General features: G+C 42.8%; 1 protein-coding gene across 2 annotated transcripts in view; it reads right to left on the bottom strand.

The window, feature by feature from the left end:
- MTMR9 (myotubularin related protein 9) overlaps window positions 1-9,319 on the bottom strand; it is a 54,468-nt gene extending 45,149 nt beyond the window's left edge. For both annotated transcript variants that reach the window (XM_017670551.3, XM_073232776.1), the window contains exons 1-2: window positions 8,783-9,319; window positions 12-120 (exon numbers count right to left, since the gene is read on the bottom strand). In XM_017670551.3, coding sequence (XP_017526040.2) covers window positions 12-120; window positions 8,783-8,964 — 291 coding nt within the window. In that variant the 5' untranslated portion in view covers window positions 8,965-9,319. The remainder of the gene's footprint in view (window positions 1-11; window positions 121-8,782) is intronic.
- Between the last annotated feature and the right edge of the window lie 5,584 nt (window positions 9,320-14,903).

Raw genomic sequence — 14,903 nt, 5'->3', positions numbered from 1 at the left:
CAAATACTTACCTCAATGGAACTGGCTATATTCAAACATTCCTCCATTCCAGGAATATCCAATTGAATTATTCGAAAATCTTTACATTTTATGATGATGGTACCCAGTGATCCCACAAATCTGTAAAACATTACAAATTATGCTTAGGATCATACATATTTTTAACTTTTAGGTGTATGATTATTTCTTTGAAAAGAGAATATAGTTGTAATCGCCATCTATATCCAACTTCTTTTCCCCAGTTAGTCTAGTTAAGACTCAAGCCTGCATCATTAAAATGTGGGCCATACGTTTTTCTAAATATATGTATTTTTAAATTTTTTTTTTAAATTCATAAAGTGATTCATACTAGACAATTCATTTAGTGGAAATTACTTGGGGCCTTACTTTAAAGAAGAAGAAAAAAAGATCTGTAATTAATGTGTTAAATGTTTATATAGAGATATTTGTGAAACATAGGAAAACAGTTCATTTCAGATTTTATTTACTGCCAAGCTTGCAGTGGTTGGTTTTAAATATAAGTATGTCTTTTTCTATCTTTAAAAACTATTAACTTTCAAGGCTATCCTAAAACAATTCCATATCTAATCATAAATTTTGTATCAGTAAGTTTTCTACAAATGTAATTTTACCTCAGTTGCAACTTTTGTCTTCCTTTTATTGTTTTGTTTTGTCTGCACTGGCTGATAGCTCTGATTTTTCTTTTGCTTTGCCACTGATAGTCCCAAATTCTTTTCCACTGATACTTCTGATTATGCCTTAAACTAAGAACTCTTAGATTGAGCAAAAGCAGATTGTTTTACTTCTATTTTCCCGAGTTTGGGAAGACAACTCCTCCACCTACTCTTCCTGAGTCCCACCTCAATTCTAAGCACTCCCATGCCTCACACCACTCAACTGTTAATTTGGACGGGCAAACATTATCGACACAGGTGAAATCCTAGTAGAAAATTCCGCCAGACATCCAGAGGTGATCAACACAAAAATACCTCTTATAAAATGTATTTCTGGAGGGGAGGAAAAAGGCAGAGAAGGAAGGCAAGGCGGAAATCTCTTCCTACACTCACACCAAGGTGGCAACTACAGCAAATACAACTAAACCCGAGAACAACCTGAAGACTCAGAACACACCACCTTCCCCTGGGGAAGAAGAGAAGGCCACACAGAAAAGGGTAAAGTGACACAGCTGCGATCACATGGGACCCAAGCCCTTCCCCCACCCCGGTGCACAGGCAGGAGGAAGAGGAGTGGAGCAGGGAGGGGAGAGGCACTCGGGAACTGTGCACACCTGGCCCTGGAGATCTGCTCTGGGAACAGAGTGCACATTACACGGGGTACCGGTGATCAGTGGGGCTGGACACCAGGGGCAGCTGTAACACTCTGGCCGGCTGAGGCTCCAGCCACTGGTGGAAGACAGGCATGCTCCACTGGTTCTGCTGCGACCCAACACAGAGGAGGCACTTGAAAGATCTGCCAGCAGTGGGAGGGGTGTCAGAGGGGCAAGGCTTGGATGGAGCTCTCTCTGCAGGAGAAAGGGCAGGCAGGTGGATGATACCTTCCCAGCCTTCTCCTGGCCCAACAGGCCGGACACTCTCAGGAGCCCCAGACCCCCCATTCCCCTCGCTGTTGGCTCAGCCCCCAGGCACTTCCCTGCGCACCACTGGCATGCCAGCCCATTCTGCCCAGCAGCATCAGGCTTTGTCGCCTGCCAGGCAGAGGGAGGCTTTCCCAGCGTTATCAGCCGTCTCAGCCCAATTAGAGAGGGCATTTAGGAGCCAGCCGCAGGTGCTCCTTCCTCCCCATGGATGGCTAAGCCTGGTGTCGTGTGCTTTGCCACAGCCAGGGGGCACCCGAGCAATTCGTTCGCAGCCTCACTACCGCATACCTCACTGCACCATGTGCCTGCCCCAGGCGACTGCCCCACAGACTCCATTAACTCAGCAGCCCTGACATTGCTGCAGGGCCGGCAAAGGGCCACCTTGCCCACAAAAATCCCAGCAGAAGCCACTGCTCTGATCACAAAGGGAGGCTGAAGCAAACTGCTGCCACAGGGGTCTGAGGTACACCACGGCCAGCAGACACACAGAAAGGCAGCCCTGCCCACTGCCCACTGCCCACCCACAGCAAAGAGGATCCAGGCACTGGAGGGTAAAGAGACTTGAGTTTCTGGGCACCACAAGACATCTTCTTCATAAAGCCATTACTCACTAGACCAGGAAGTATAGCAGATCCATCTAATACAAAGGAAGAAACCCATAAACCCTGACAAAATGCAGAGGCAGAGGAATATGTTCCAAACAAATCTACAGGATAAGACACCAGAAAGAGGACTAAATCGAAGGGAGATCACCAATCTTCCTGATAAGGATTTCAAAAATAAAGGTCTTAGATATGCTCACTGATCTGCAGAAAAGTATTGAAGATCTTGGGGAGGACTTCAACAAAGAGAGAGAAGAGCTGAGAAAGAGCCACTCTGAAGACTACAGTAACTGAAAAGAAGTATGCAATGGAGGGAACGAACACACTGCTGCAAGTAAAGGAGACAATCAATGAGATGGAAATTAGAGAACAGGAAAGCAATGAAGCTGAAGGACAGAGAGAAAAAAGAATCCCTGGGAATGAAAGAATGATGAGAGCTGTGTGACAACGCCAACAAAACTATCTGTGTAACAGAAGTGCCAGAAGGAGAAGAGAAAGAAAAGGGGTAGAAAGTATCTTTGAGGAAATAATTGTTGAAAACTTGCCCAACGTGGGGAAGGGAAGACACTCAGATCAGAGAAGTACAGAGAGCCCCTAACAAAAGGAACCTCAGGAAGACAGCACCAAGACATATAAAAATTAAAATGACAAAAATTAAAGATAAGGACAGAGTACTAGAAGCAGCCAGAGAGAGAAAAGATTACTAATAAGGGAAACCCCTTTAGGCTGCCAGCAGACTTCTCAGCAGAAACTTCACAGGCCAGAAGAGAGTGGCATGAAACATTTAATGTACTGAAACAGAAGGACCTTCAAGCAAGGATCCTCTACCAGCAAGATTATCACTCAAACTCAAAGAAGAGATTAAACATTTCCCATATAAACAAAGGCCCATAGAATTTATAATCACTAAACCTGGAAATGTTAAAAAGACTGCTGTAGATGGAAATATCCCCAAGGGCTAAATAGTTTTCACCAGAGAAAATAAACTCACAGTAAAGGTAGTAGACCAATTACTTACCAAGAAAGTAAAAAATTAAAACAGAAGCAGTGAAACCAACTATACACAAAACCAGTCAAGGGACACACAAAAGGTGCAGATTATAACATCTAATATGTAAATTGTGGAAGAGGAAGAAGAAGAAAAAAGAAGTACTTTTGGATTGTGTTTGAAATAGAGTAATCATCAACTTAATATAGACTATTATATAGTCAGGAAGCTATCCTTGAACTTTAAGGTAACCACAAACCTAAAGACTATTAATAGATACACAAAAAACTAAAAAAGAGAAATCCAATCAAAACACTAAAGAAAACCATCAAAAAACAAGGTAAGAGTATAAGAGAGGAAGAAAGGAACAGAGAGAAGTTATAAAAACAACTAGAAAATAATTAATAAAATGGTGTAAGTACATAACTGTTAATAATTACCTTAAATGTAACCATTACATCTGAATGGTCCAATCAAAAGAAAAAGAGTGGCAGAACAGGTAAAGAAACAAACCCACCTATATGCTGCCTATGAGAGACTCACTTCAGACCCAAAGACATACACAGACTAAAAATGAAGGGATGGAAAAAGATATCTTGTGCAAATAATAGTGAGAATAAAGCAGGAGTCGCAGTACTTATATTAGACATAATAGATTTCAAAACAAAGAAAGTAACAGGAGACAAAGAGGGACATTACATAATAATAATGGGGTCAGTCCAACAACAGAATATAAATAACCATTATGAATATCTATGCACCCAACATAGGAGCACCTAAAAATGTAAAACAAAGATTAACAGGGTTAAAGGAGGAAATAGATTAACAACAATGGACTACACATTCTTCTCAAGGGCATATGGGACATCCTCCAGAATAGACCATTATGTTAGGCCACAAATCAAGTCTCAACAGATTTAAAAAGACAGATATCATACAAAGTATCTTCTCTAACCACAATGGGATAAAGTTAGAAATCAACAACAAAAGGAAAACTGAAAAATTCCCCAAAGTGTGGAAATTAACACACTTTTAAACAACCAGTGGATCAAAGAAGACATCACAAAGGAAATTAGAAAATACTTAGAGACAAATGGAAAGAAAAACACAACCTTACAAAACCTATGGAACACAGTGAAAGTTGTATATATTGTACATACATATACATAAAACCATTTGATATATATCAGTCAAGGATGGGCTATTTGATGATGGTATAGGAAACTGGTTTGCTATATAGAGAAAAACAAAGTTCCTTCTTAACACACTTGAGACAAAGATAGAATCCAAATGAATTAGAGACCTAAATATGAAGGGTAAAACTATAAAGGTAATATGGAAGAACATGTAGAATAGTGATAGGGATCTTGGGAAAAAGAAGGACTTAAGTAGTACTTTAAAAAGCTCAAACCATAAAGTAAAAAACTGATGAACTTTGCACTAAAATTAAGGACACCATTGCAAAGCTAACAAATAGGTGGGAGACTAAGAGAAAACATCTGCAATGTCTAAGCAAAGAATTAATACCTAGAAAGTGTACAAGGAACTGGTGAAAATCACCATAAGAAAGATAACAAACCTGATTTTAAGATGTGGGCCAAGGAAATTCACAGAAAGGAAAAAAAAATTTAACTCAAGTGCTAACAAGTATATAGAAATACGCACCAGTATTTAGAGAATTATAAGTTTAAAACTAACAGATACTATTTCACAATTATCAGACTGGCAAAAATTAAAAAGAGAGTAATACCAAATGTTGGTAAGAATGTGGCAGGAACAGGGACTGTGGTGCAGGGCAAAGAGGAATAGTCGTTTCGGAGAGCCATCTGGAACTACTTTGTGAAATGAACTATGAATCTGCTTTCTGGCTCAATCCCATCCTAGGCGCAATCTCAAGGAAACCTTGCACAAGACTGTAATGAGAGCATGTTTATCAGAGTTGTTTGTGAGAGCAAGTAGTTACAGGTTATACAATGGGTCAGATAAATACAATGCTGTAGACACTGGAATTCTATGTTGTAGTCAGAAGCAGTGGAATAGCTGTTCATACAGCAATGTGAAGACATCTTGAAAAAGAATACCGAGTTACTATGCTGAGAAGTAGAACACTATCTACAACTGAATCCTGCACAGGTAGATTACACTCACACAAGCATGTGTGCACATATCAACACACGACAATGCTGTGTAATTTATACATATACATTTATTCAAACAGCAACACTTAACAGAGTTGCCTGTAGAGCTGAGAATGAAGTGGAAAATGGGAGTGAAAAATTAGGGTGGAAGAAGAATAAAATTTAAAAAAAAACAAGAAAAACTACATTGTAAAGACTCAAATCATGAAAATGAGGCATTGTCAACTGAGTAGGATTAATCTACAACATCTCAGATCCATGGAAAGAAAAAACAAGTACAGTTGAACCTTGAACCCCCTCCCACATCTGCATATAACTTGACTCCCCCCACAAAGTTACTAATAGCCTACGGTTGACTGGAAGCTTACTGTAACAGAAAACATTTATGTCAGTAACACAGTTTGTATGTTATCTGTGTTTCAGACCATATTATCACAATAAAGCTACAGAAAATGTCGCAAATCTTCAAAAATTTTCCAATATGTTTATTCAAAAAAAACCCTCATTTAAGTGGACCCATGCAGTTCAAACTCATGTTATTCAGGGTCAACAGTATTTGATTGTAAAACTTGGGTAAACCTTGTCTGCTGCAAGCATTAAATAAATTACGCATGTAACATGAAAGCATTCTGTAAGCTGTAAAGCAACGTTCAAATATAAGCTACTACTAGATATGTGAGAGGTTTTCTTCCTCTTTTGCCCTGCAGAGGGGCTAAGAAGCTCGCACAAGGGCACCTCCCTAACAAGAGGCAGAATTGCTCCCCCTTAAAACTGTTCTTCCCCTCACACCGCATTCACAATTCACTAGCAAGGCATGGCAGCTCACCCTCTGGAACACATCCCACACCTGACTGCTTCTGACCGCACTACTAACACGTCCACTCAAAGTCACCATTGCCTTTTACGTGAACTACTCAGCACTCTCCTGACTGGACCTGCTGCTTCATCTCCGGCCCCTCTCCAATCCACTATTTGCCAGCAGCCAGAATCATCTACTAAAAAGGCTACTGGCTGCTACTTCCTTGCCTTCGACTCTCCAAGGGCCTCCCATGAAAACATCACAATGGTGTATGTAAGGCCCTGTGCCATCTGGCCCCTGCTTATCCCTCCAACCACAGTTTCCGCTGCCCCCCTAACCTCTACTCCTTGCTCACTGCCCTCCAGCCACACCGGCCTCTGTTCCTCCTTGTACTTGCCACGGATGCTCCTGCCTCAGGTTTTGCATCTGCTGTTCCCTCTGACTAGAATATTCTTTTTGCCAATTTTCACTTTCACTTTGTCAGCTTTCTCCCTTCATTCAAATGTCATTCATTCAAATGTCACTGGTCTTCTCTGAAATTCTTTCTAAATACGCTGCCTCCTGGCCATCTCCATCCCCTCATATTCCTTTAACTCACTTCTTACCTGACACTGCTATGTCAGACAACCAACAAATGTGTTGATTTGACTGTCCGTCTCCTCCCCCAGCACACAGCCCCTCATCTATCTTGGTCACCCATCTCTGCAGAGCCCAGACAGTGCTCAGCACACAGAAGACAAGCAAAGTACATGTTTCTTGAGAGCAACAATTAAGCAAACTCTGATCTGACCATCCAGCTGCTCTTTCCATCGTATCAGGCTGCTTCCCAGGAAGATGTTAAATGTATACAGTTTGTCGTTTCTCCACAAACAGATTAAAAGGTCATACTTCTTCAAGCTCCACCAGGCCCAGCGTGTGTTAAGTGCTAGGTAACTATGATCTAATGAAAGTGTGAAAAGCAACCATAAAAAGAGATAAATAGCAAAGAAAAGAAAGTTGATGGCTTGAAGAAACTCTCATTTGTATTCTCTAGTACCACTAACCAGTCAGCTGTCAATTCTTCTTTTATTTCCTATGTGCCTATCAACCCAAGCCTCAACTAGGAGTTTTGAGGTTTTAATTTAAAAAATTAACCAAATGTTGAGTCCTGGTTTCAAGGAGCTAACATATATGTCATTACGAAAATACAAATTTCAATATACTTATGAAACAGGTAAAAAGAACTAAAGGACTTCAAGGTGAGGGGAAGTACTTCCAGGTGTGGGATTAACAGAAGAATTTGTGAAAGAAATGGGGGTTGAATGGTTAAACCAAATAGTGATAGATGGGAACAGTTGCATGACAGCCTGATATAAACTCCTGAAAGACAAGAACTATATTTTATTCATCTTGGTGTCCTTAATGCCTCACAAAATGTCTGGAATATAACAACATTTAATAAATGTTTAACAAACTTAGGAGGAGCGAAGCACTCCAGGCAGAAGGAAGACCATCAGCATGACACAAACATGAGAGAATGCAAGACATGGATGAACAAAAACAGAGAGTGAGGACTGGCTAGTAGAAAGGGTTTGTGAAAGGGAATGGCAAGAACTAGGGTGGAAAAAGCAGGTTAGGGCCGGGACAGGGGAGTGCCATAAACATGACAGACTAAGGGGTTTAGGCTTTATTGTGCAGACAAGGAGAAAACACTGAAAACATTCACACAGGAGAAGGTGATCTGGGGAGTCTGGTAGGAGCCCTCTGCTTAAAAAAAACAAAAACTAAAAAACTATCACCATTTCACCCATACTGTTTCAAATTCTACCATTAGAAATTTTTTTTAAGATATATCCTCTCTAGGTATCTTCTTCATATCCAAACTCTTCTGAGAATAGAAAAAGCTGTTGTCATTCACTTATACTTTGGTGTAAACTGGACGATCAATTTATATTCTCTTGGCTAGAGTAAGTACACAGAGTCAGTGGACAAATGGGAATTTTGACTGCAGATGGAAGTATAACTTTTTGACTCTGAGATACTTACCTTGGAAAGACAGAATCTGGGATACAAAAAAAGAGGTTAATTAATTAATACTTTTACTTAAGAGCCAATTGTTCTTTCCAGAAGCAGCAGTGAGTAAAGATAAATAAAAGATATTATAACCTCCCATAGTGGGAAATATTAAACTCATCATCCGGAAGGTAGGAAATAAGGAGAACTGTGTGATAAACTGAACATTTGGTGGGGAGGGGTTTGTGGAATTCAGACACATACTGATGATTTCTTTGAGTTTTTCTCAAAAGTGGCAAATAAAGATTTCACCTAAGTCACATTCAATCACAGCTATAAACTGTGAGGGACAATTAATATTCAAAGAATATACTAGTGCAAGAAGAAGGAATTTAAAAATACTGCAAATCCACCCAACTAGGGTTATGTATCAAAAATGATAATCAAGATGATAACAACCATGTGATAACTCTGGGAATTCCACCGAGATTTAAGGGAAACCCGGTATCTCACTTGGATGCTTTCTGCTTTCCAAAACGCAAATCCTCAGTCTAGGCAGGGGAGGGCTCGCTTTGCCGGCTGGTTGGGTAATGGGGCGCGTTGCCTCCGCCGTCCACCCCGGGGACCCCAGGTTCCCTGCGGAACAGGGGTGGGACAGGCACTCACCGCTTGTCGATGGCATCGATGTTCGAATGGAGGAGCCACAGCTCCTCCGTGTTGTCCTGCCGGGAGGACAGAATCAGGTGGTGGCCGGTCAGACACAAAGTCCCCTCGACGGCCGGATAAAAGGGCCGGTGCAGCACCACATTGTCCACCCGTGGGGTCTTGATCAGTTCCGCAAATTCCATGCTCCCCAGCGGCGGGAGGACGGGCACCGCCGAGTCCGGGAGAGGCTAGCCGGTTACACAGCCGCAGGGCTGCCACGGAGGACGACCTGGAGCGGGGCGGGCCGGAGGGGCGGGGACCGGGCCCGGGACACCGGGCCCCACCCCGGGCTGGGGCGGGCGCGGCGAGGCCTGTGGCCGCCGAACACGGGGCTGGGCCGGGCCGACTCGCCTCTTCCCCACCCCCTTGTTGCCCCAGGCCCAGGACTCGGGCGGAGAGGGCTCCCCGAGACAGGCTCAGCCGCCGCCGCCGCCACCTGGACACCGGCCTCGCGTGGGGAGGCAGAGGGAGAAGGAGGAGGCCGCTTCAGGGACAGTTCCCAAGTCCCAGCCGCTAGGCACTCCTGGCGGAAGTAGCTGCTTGCGGCCGGAGGCTAGAGCAACTCCGGGCGGAAGCTGCGGAGCTCGGGAGTCGGAAGCCAGGGAAATCAGAGCCGGAAGTTGGTTCCCTTCCAGGTCCTCTGAGAATGCCTCCGGAAACACCTACAAACTGGAAGATTTGTGTTCCTACTGGGGAAAACCTCTTTGCCTTCACGCGCTCCACACCCTTCAAAATAATCCGTCATCAGAAGAGGTCGGGGAAGACGGGACGACGAAAAGTCCCTCCTTCCCTCCACTTGAGTAGTAATCCTTCCAAGGGCCCTTCAGAGCGTGGGGCTGCCGTCAATGGCGATTTCACCCATGCGCCTTGAAGAGCAGACAGTGTGGGATGGAATCACTATTGTGACCCAGGACAGCCGCCGGTTGTAAGGCCGGGTCACGGGGTCGAACGCCGCTGACTCCAGAGGGCACGGGGCCGAGGTGCTGTGACCTCGATCAAGAAAGAGGAGGAGCATAAAAACCGGAGAGAGATCTAGGTAGGAATACACATGATGCAAAAAAGATAATCCTGTCCTGTGAAGAAACTCAAGTGACTCGCCGAAGCACAGCTGATTTTAGCAGAGTCTGGACTTCGGTGTATATCCATGAAATCCAAAGGGTTGGGGCGTTGGTCACCACCGCACAGCCTCCCCCTTAAATGTAATCCAACTGAAACACCCCCAACACCTAAGTTATGCCAGACCTTCACTCAAATAATTTTGCCTTTCTTGGTGCCTCCCTACCTTTTTAAACTGTCATTTTCATTCTAAAATAGGGAATTAGAGGGGAAATATGCAGGGACTGGAATCCTGATCTACTGTCACTTCATTGACCTTTGACATCCCCAACATCTAGTGCCTAAGAATAGAGAGTTGGCTGAGGTTTCACAGTAATCAAGACAATAAATCACCTCAAGTCTCAGCAGACCACCCAAAAAACATGTGCCTGCTTCTGCCCTTGTTCTTCCTAAAGTGCCCCCTTCTTAAAACTAAACACTTCACAACATTGTTATAGCTGAGAATCTAATTTTATTTTGCCTGCAAAAGAAAAACGAGCCAACAGAGAAGGAAGGATACAGGAAAATTATTTATAAAGCAATATTTTTAACTGGAATTTTTGTTGTCCTTCACTGTGTGGTTCATTTTAACAATTCACAGTTGTGGAAGGGTGAATTTACCTCCAGAATAAATAATCAAGGAAAGTTTTACAGTGAAGGTGTCATTTGAAAGGAGGACCTTGAAGGATGAGGAAGATTTACACTCTGAATGGAGTGTTGCCAAGATAGATCTCCAGTTTAATGATGTCTGCTAGAGGTGGGGAAAAATTTTTCAGAAATTTCATGACCTTTTTCTTTTAGTTTTCCTCAATGAAAGCCTATGAAAAAAACATTGTGATACTAAATTAAAAAACATTTATTATTCCATAAATGCTTTTTTTCTTTTCTTTTTTGCCCATGAGAGAAAGTTGTCAATACCATGCTGGATTGTTACAGCATGACACTGGAAACTATCAGAAAATTACATCTACCTGGGGTTGAAGCTCAACTGATTCAATGTCCTTGAGATTTAAAGAAAACAGTAGTAAAATAATACAGAGAATGGGGGGCACAATATGAACCTACTATCTGGACACTAGATGGCACTAGAGCTTGACATTAATATGATTAGCATCTATTAAAATCAATGAAGCTGTAGTCAAGTTATTACCCAAACTCCCTGGATACAGGGGTCTAAAAGGATTCTGATAACCCCCCAAAGAGGCTGTCATTTATAATTCATATAAACCAACACCTTACAAATGTTATTTTTATCATTTTTAGGATAAATGACACTGATACACTAATCATCTAGATGTTATTCTATCAAATACTAGCATGTATTAAGTACCTCCTTTATCATTAGCACTGTAGGTCATAGAAACAATAGATATGACACAGCCTTTGCCCCCAGAGTAATAGCTAATTTTGGAAGGCCAACACATTTCACACAACTGATAAACAAAAAAAGAGTAAGTGCTAAATTTTGAAGTACAGAGTTACTTTCCTAGTTTTGTGATTCTCTATCAGGCCTTGAGGAGTTAGTAGATACCGAGGCAGGTCGAAGGTAGTTTGAAGAAAGCAGGTTAACAGTTGCCCAAAGTAGCCAGAGAACCTAAGGTGGAAAGACGCTGCCTACGTGAGCCATTGATGAGCAGCTACTGGCCATCTGCCTTGTTATTAATGTTGAGTGTAGGCAGCTGAAACCTGACAGCCTCCTGCTGCGTCTTGTGTTTTCCATCCCTTTCAACCCCTAAGCAAATCAATCACCAAACTGTTGATCTGTATGTTCTCACAGTTCTTGAATTCTCCACTTCTCCCCATCCCTAAGGCCAATGCCATAGTTCAGGCCACCATCATTTGCACCTACTGCTACTTAAGAAAAGCCTCTCAGTTGGTCTCCTTTCACCTAGTGGGCTTCCCCTCCAACCCATTTTTCCACTTGGCAGCTAAAGTCCTCTTTGCTGTTCTAAATGTCTTTCTCGTTTTCTTCACTTGTAAGTTCCTTTGTGGTTTAGCCCCTTAGGCAGTGGTCAGCACTGCCAATCTCATCTCTCCAACTCTCTCTCTAAACAGCACAACCGCCCCCGACCCCATTCCTTGCATTTTGCACAGCAGCTCTCCTTAAATAGCTCACAATTTCTTGAGATTTTGCACCCGCTTAGAATCTTGCTACTAAGTGGAAGTGTAGAACAGGAACTCGCATCATCAACCTCCCTGGGAACTTTGTTAGAAATGTGTCACTCCAGAGCTACTGAATCAGAATCTGCACTTCAACAAAATTCCCAGACGATTTTTATGTATGTGAAAAGCACTTATTTAAAGAATCTGGACGTTCTTCTGCCTGGTACGTACTCACCTCACTCCCAATACGCTGCCCCTTGATGTGCTAAGACCTATCATCCTTCAGATCTATCTCAGATGTCACTGCCTCTGCGAAACCTTCCCTAATTACCCCCCAAAACTCTGGGTTCCACGCGATAAAGATTCCACAGCACCATGTAATAATCATACGAGTTCACACTATTGAATATTTATTTTGTATTCCAGACATTCTGCTAAATGCTTTCCGTGAATCGGCTCATGTAGTCCTTCCACAGTTTTCTGGGATTGATCAACATTCTCCCTCTGCCACTGAGAAAACTGAAGCGCAGGGATCTTAGTTACTTTTCCAAGTTCAGACAGCAGGAAGTGGTTTCCCAATAGTCAGGCACACTCTACTCTTCACCACCATGTGACATTGCGACCATGAGGCCTCGGCGCCCGTTGGTCACGCTCTCTGATGTACTCCCCCTCAGGAAACGGTATTGAAATAGACTTCTTGTGCGTCCATAACATCCCGCTAGACAGTAAGCTCCTTGAGAGCAAGGACCCTTTCCTGGTTGTAGTATGGCATCTAGCTTAGCATGAATACACAACAGCCACCCAATGTGTATTTGTTCATACCCTGTATTTTACTGAACATATTCCACCCTTTCCTCCTGCCACCACAATCTGGGTGACTTGAGATATTATTGCAGATGTTTATAGCAGCTTTTTTTATGAGAATAGGAGGAAGATGGTGCTATATTGTTCCCAGATGAATAACTTCTCAGTGATGATATCTTATTTGGTCACTGCTGTACAACTCACAAAATGTTTTCAGATATGTTATCACAATGGCTCTCTCAATGGCCTGATGGAGTAGATTGAAGTATTGTTTCCAGCTCAGACGGGAAGAACTGAGGTTCAAGGGATTGTGATGTCCTTTCAATCAAATCCAAGCAGTAAAGCAAATACCCACAGTCAACACTTTGAGTTCAAAACCCCGGCCCTTGCCATCACAATTATTTTTAATCAGACGTTCTGTGCCTTGTTTGTGTCTGTTAAGACTCTGAATTGTGGGTGTTGGGAGAAAACAGCCATTCTTAAGTAAGCACAGGAGGTTTTATTGCACACAGCAACAAAAGTAGACCTTCTGGGGACAATGATTTGATCACTGAGTCTGTGGTCAGCTCCTACATTCTAATAGCTACATTCCCTATGTCTGGTTCCTGTGTCTCAATCACTGCGCCACTTCTTTGCTTTTTTGACACCAATTAGAACAAGAACCTAGCACTGTAGAAGAAAGTGACAAAGTAGAAGGAAGAAGGACTATTGCTGTTACATATAGAATAAATCGGCCCAAACATAATTGCTTAAAATGACATCAGCGATTGGTAGCTAGAGAGCAGCTGGGGGCTGCCCAGGCATCTCTTTCTGCAGTCTCAAGGTCTCACCTTGTGGTCAGCTTGGGAGTTAATTTGTTGTTCCTGTTAGCACAGTGGCCTTGGGGTGGCCGGGGTGCATCCATGGCAGCTGAAGGTGTCATCAATGAATATCCCAAGAGTGAAGCAGAAACTGCATCAGATTTTATGATCTAGACTCAGATCACATAGTGTCATTTCCACTGCACGCTGTTCATCTTAAACAGCCTCAAAAACCCACCCAGTTTCAAGGGGAGAGGCCAGAAACCCCATCTCTCCATAGAAGCAGTGTCAGAGAACATACGCCACAGCCATGCAGCTGATTGCGGGAAACACACGTATGACCCCAGCTTCCCCGTCACACTGGCAACTGAAATGAAGAGAACAGTGGGAAAGTCAGCACACTCCTTTTGGTGAAGTGCTTTCCTACTCACAGCCATAATGAAATGAACTAAGAATATGCAATTACATATAATTAGGTATAATTAAAGTAAAGAGACATGTCTAAAATAATGGCATAATTAAAAAGTCAGAAAATTTACTGGGTGCGAATGTCAACAATGCTAATTCAGTGATTACTGTTGGTTTATTTTATTGTCACTGAACATAAACCAGGGTCAGTGTCCAATCAAGTCGGGAAGCAACCTCAGTCTGCTCTTAACTTGGGTGGTCACACCTCCCCAGCTTCCCATTTCTTCTTTCCTCATGCTCTTTAAAGCAAGCTTTATATGTAATTTTAAATGCCACATATAGTTTTGTTTTCAACCCTTTAGTTTATTTAATAGACTATGTCCCTGCTCCAATTCCCCGTCCTATGTCTTCCCGTACTTTTCACCATTTGGCTTTCCTCCACCATCCTTTCCTGTCTCATCTTATTCTGCTCTTCTCTGCCCCGTCATTTTTCTTCAGAGATGGCCACCTTACGAGGACAGATGTAGAAGTCTCACCCCGCAGATGACTAATCACAAAGAGAAAAGCGTATCATCGTGATGGAGAGATCTGGTGGCCATGGCCATAACCAAGTGCTCGACAATGCTGCATCCAGACATTCGGTCCCTCCCAACGTGAGGCAATAACGAGTGCACGACACCACCTGCACGTGCCCTAGCCGGACATCTGAGCTTGAATCTAAGCACGAGGAAGCCATCAGACACATCTACAGAGTGGGGTGTTCCACCAGGCAAGATGATTCAGGAAAAACATGCAGGACAGGCCTTGAAGACAGCTTTAAAGAGCCATTTCCTAGAGGTGTTAACTAACTTTACATGGTCATCATTTTGCTT

The sequence above is a fragment of the Manis javanica genome, chromosome 3 (assembly GCF_040802235.1).
Source record: "Manis javanica isolate MJ-LG chromosome 3, MJ_LKY, whole genome shotgun sequence".
NCBI classification, from domain to species: Eukaryota; Metazoa; Chordata; class Mammalia; order Pholidota; family Manidae; genus Manis; species Manis javanica.
This window is presented reverse-complemented; position numbering and strand designations above follow the sequence as displayed.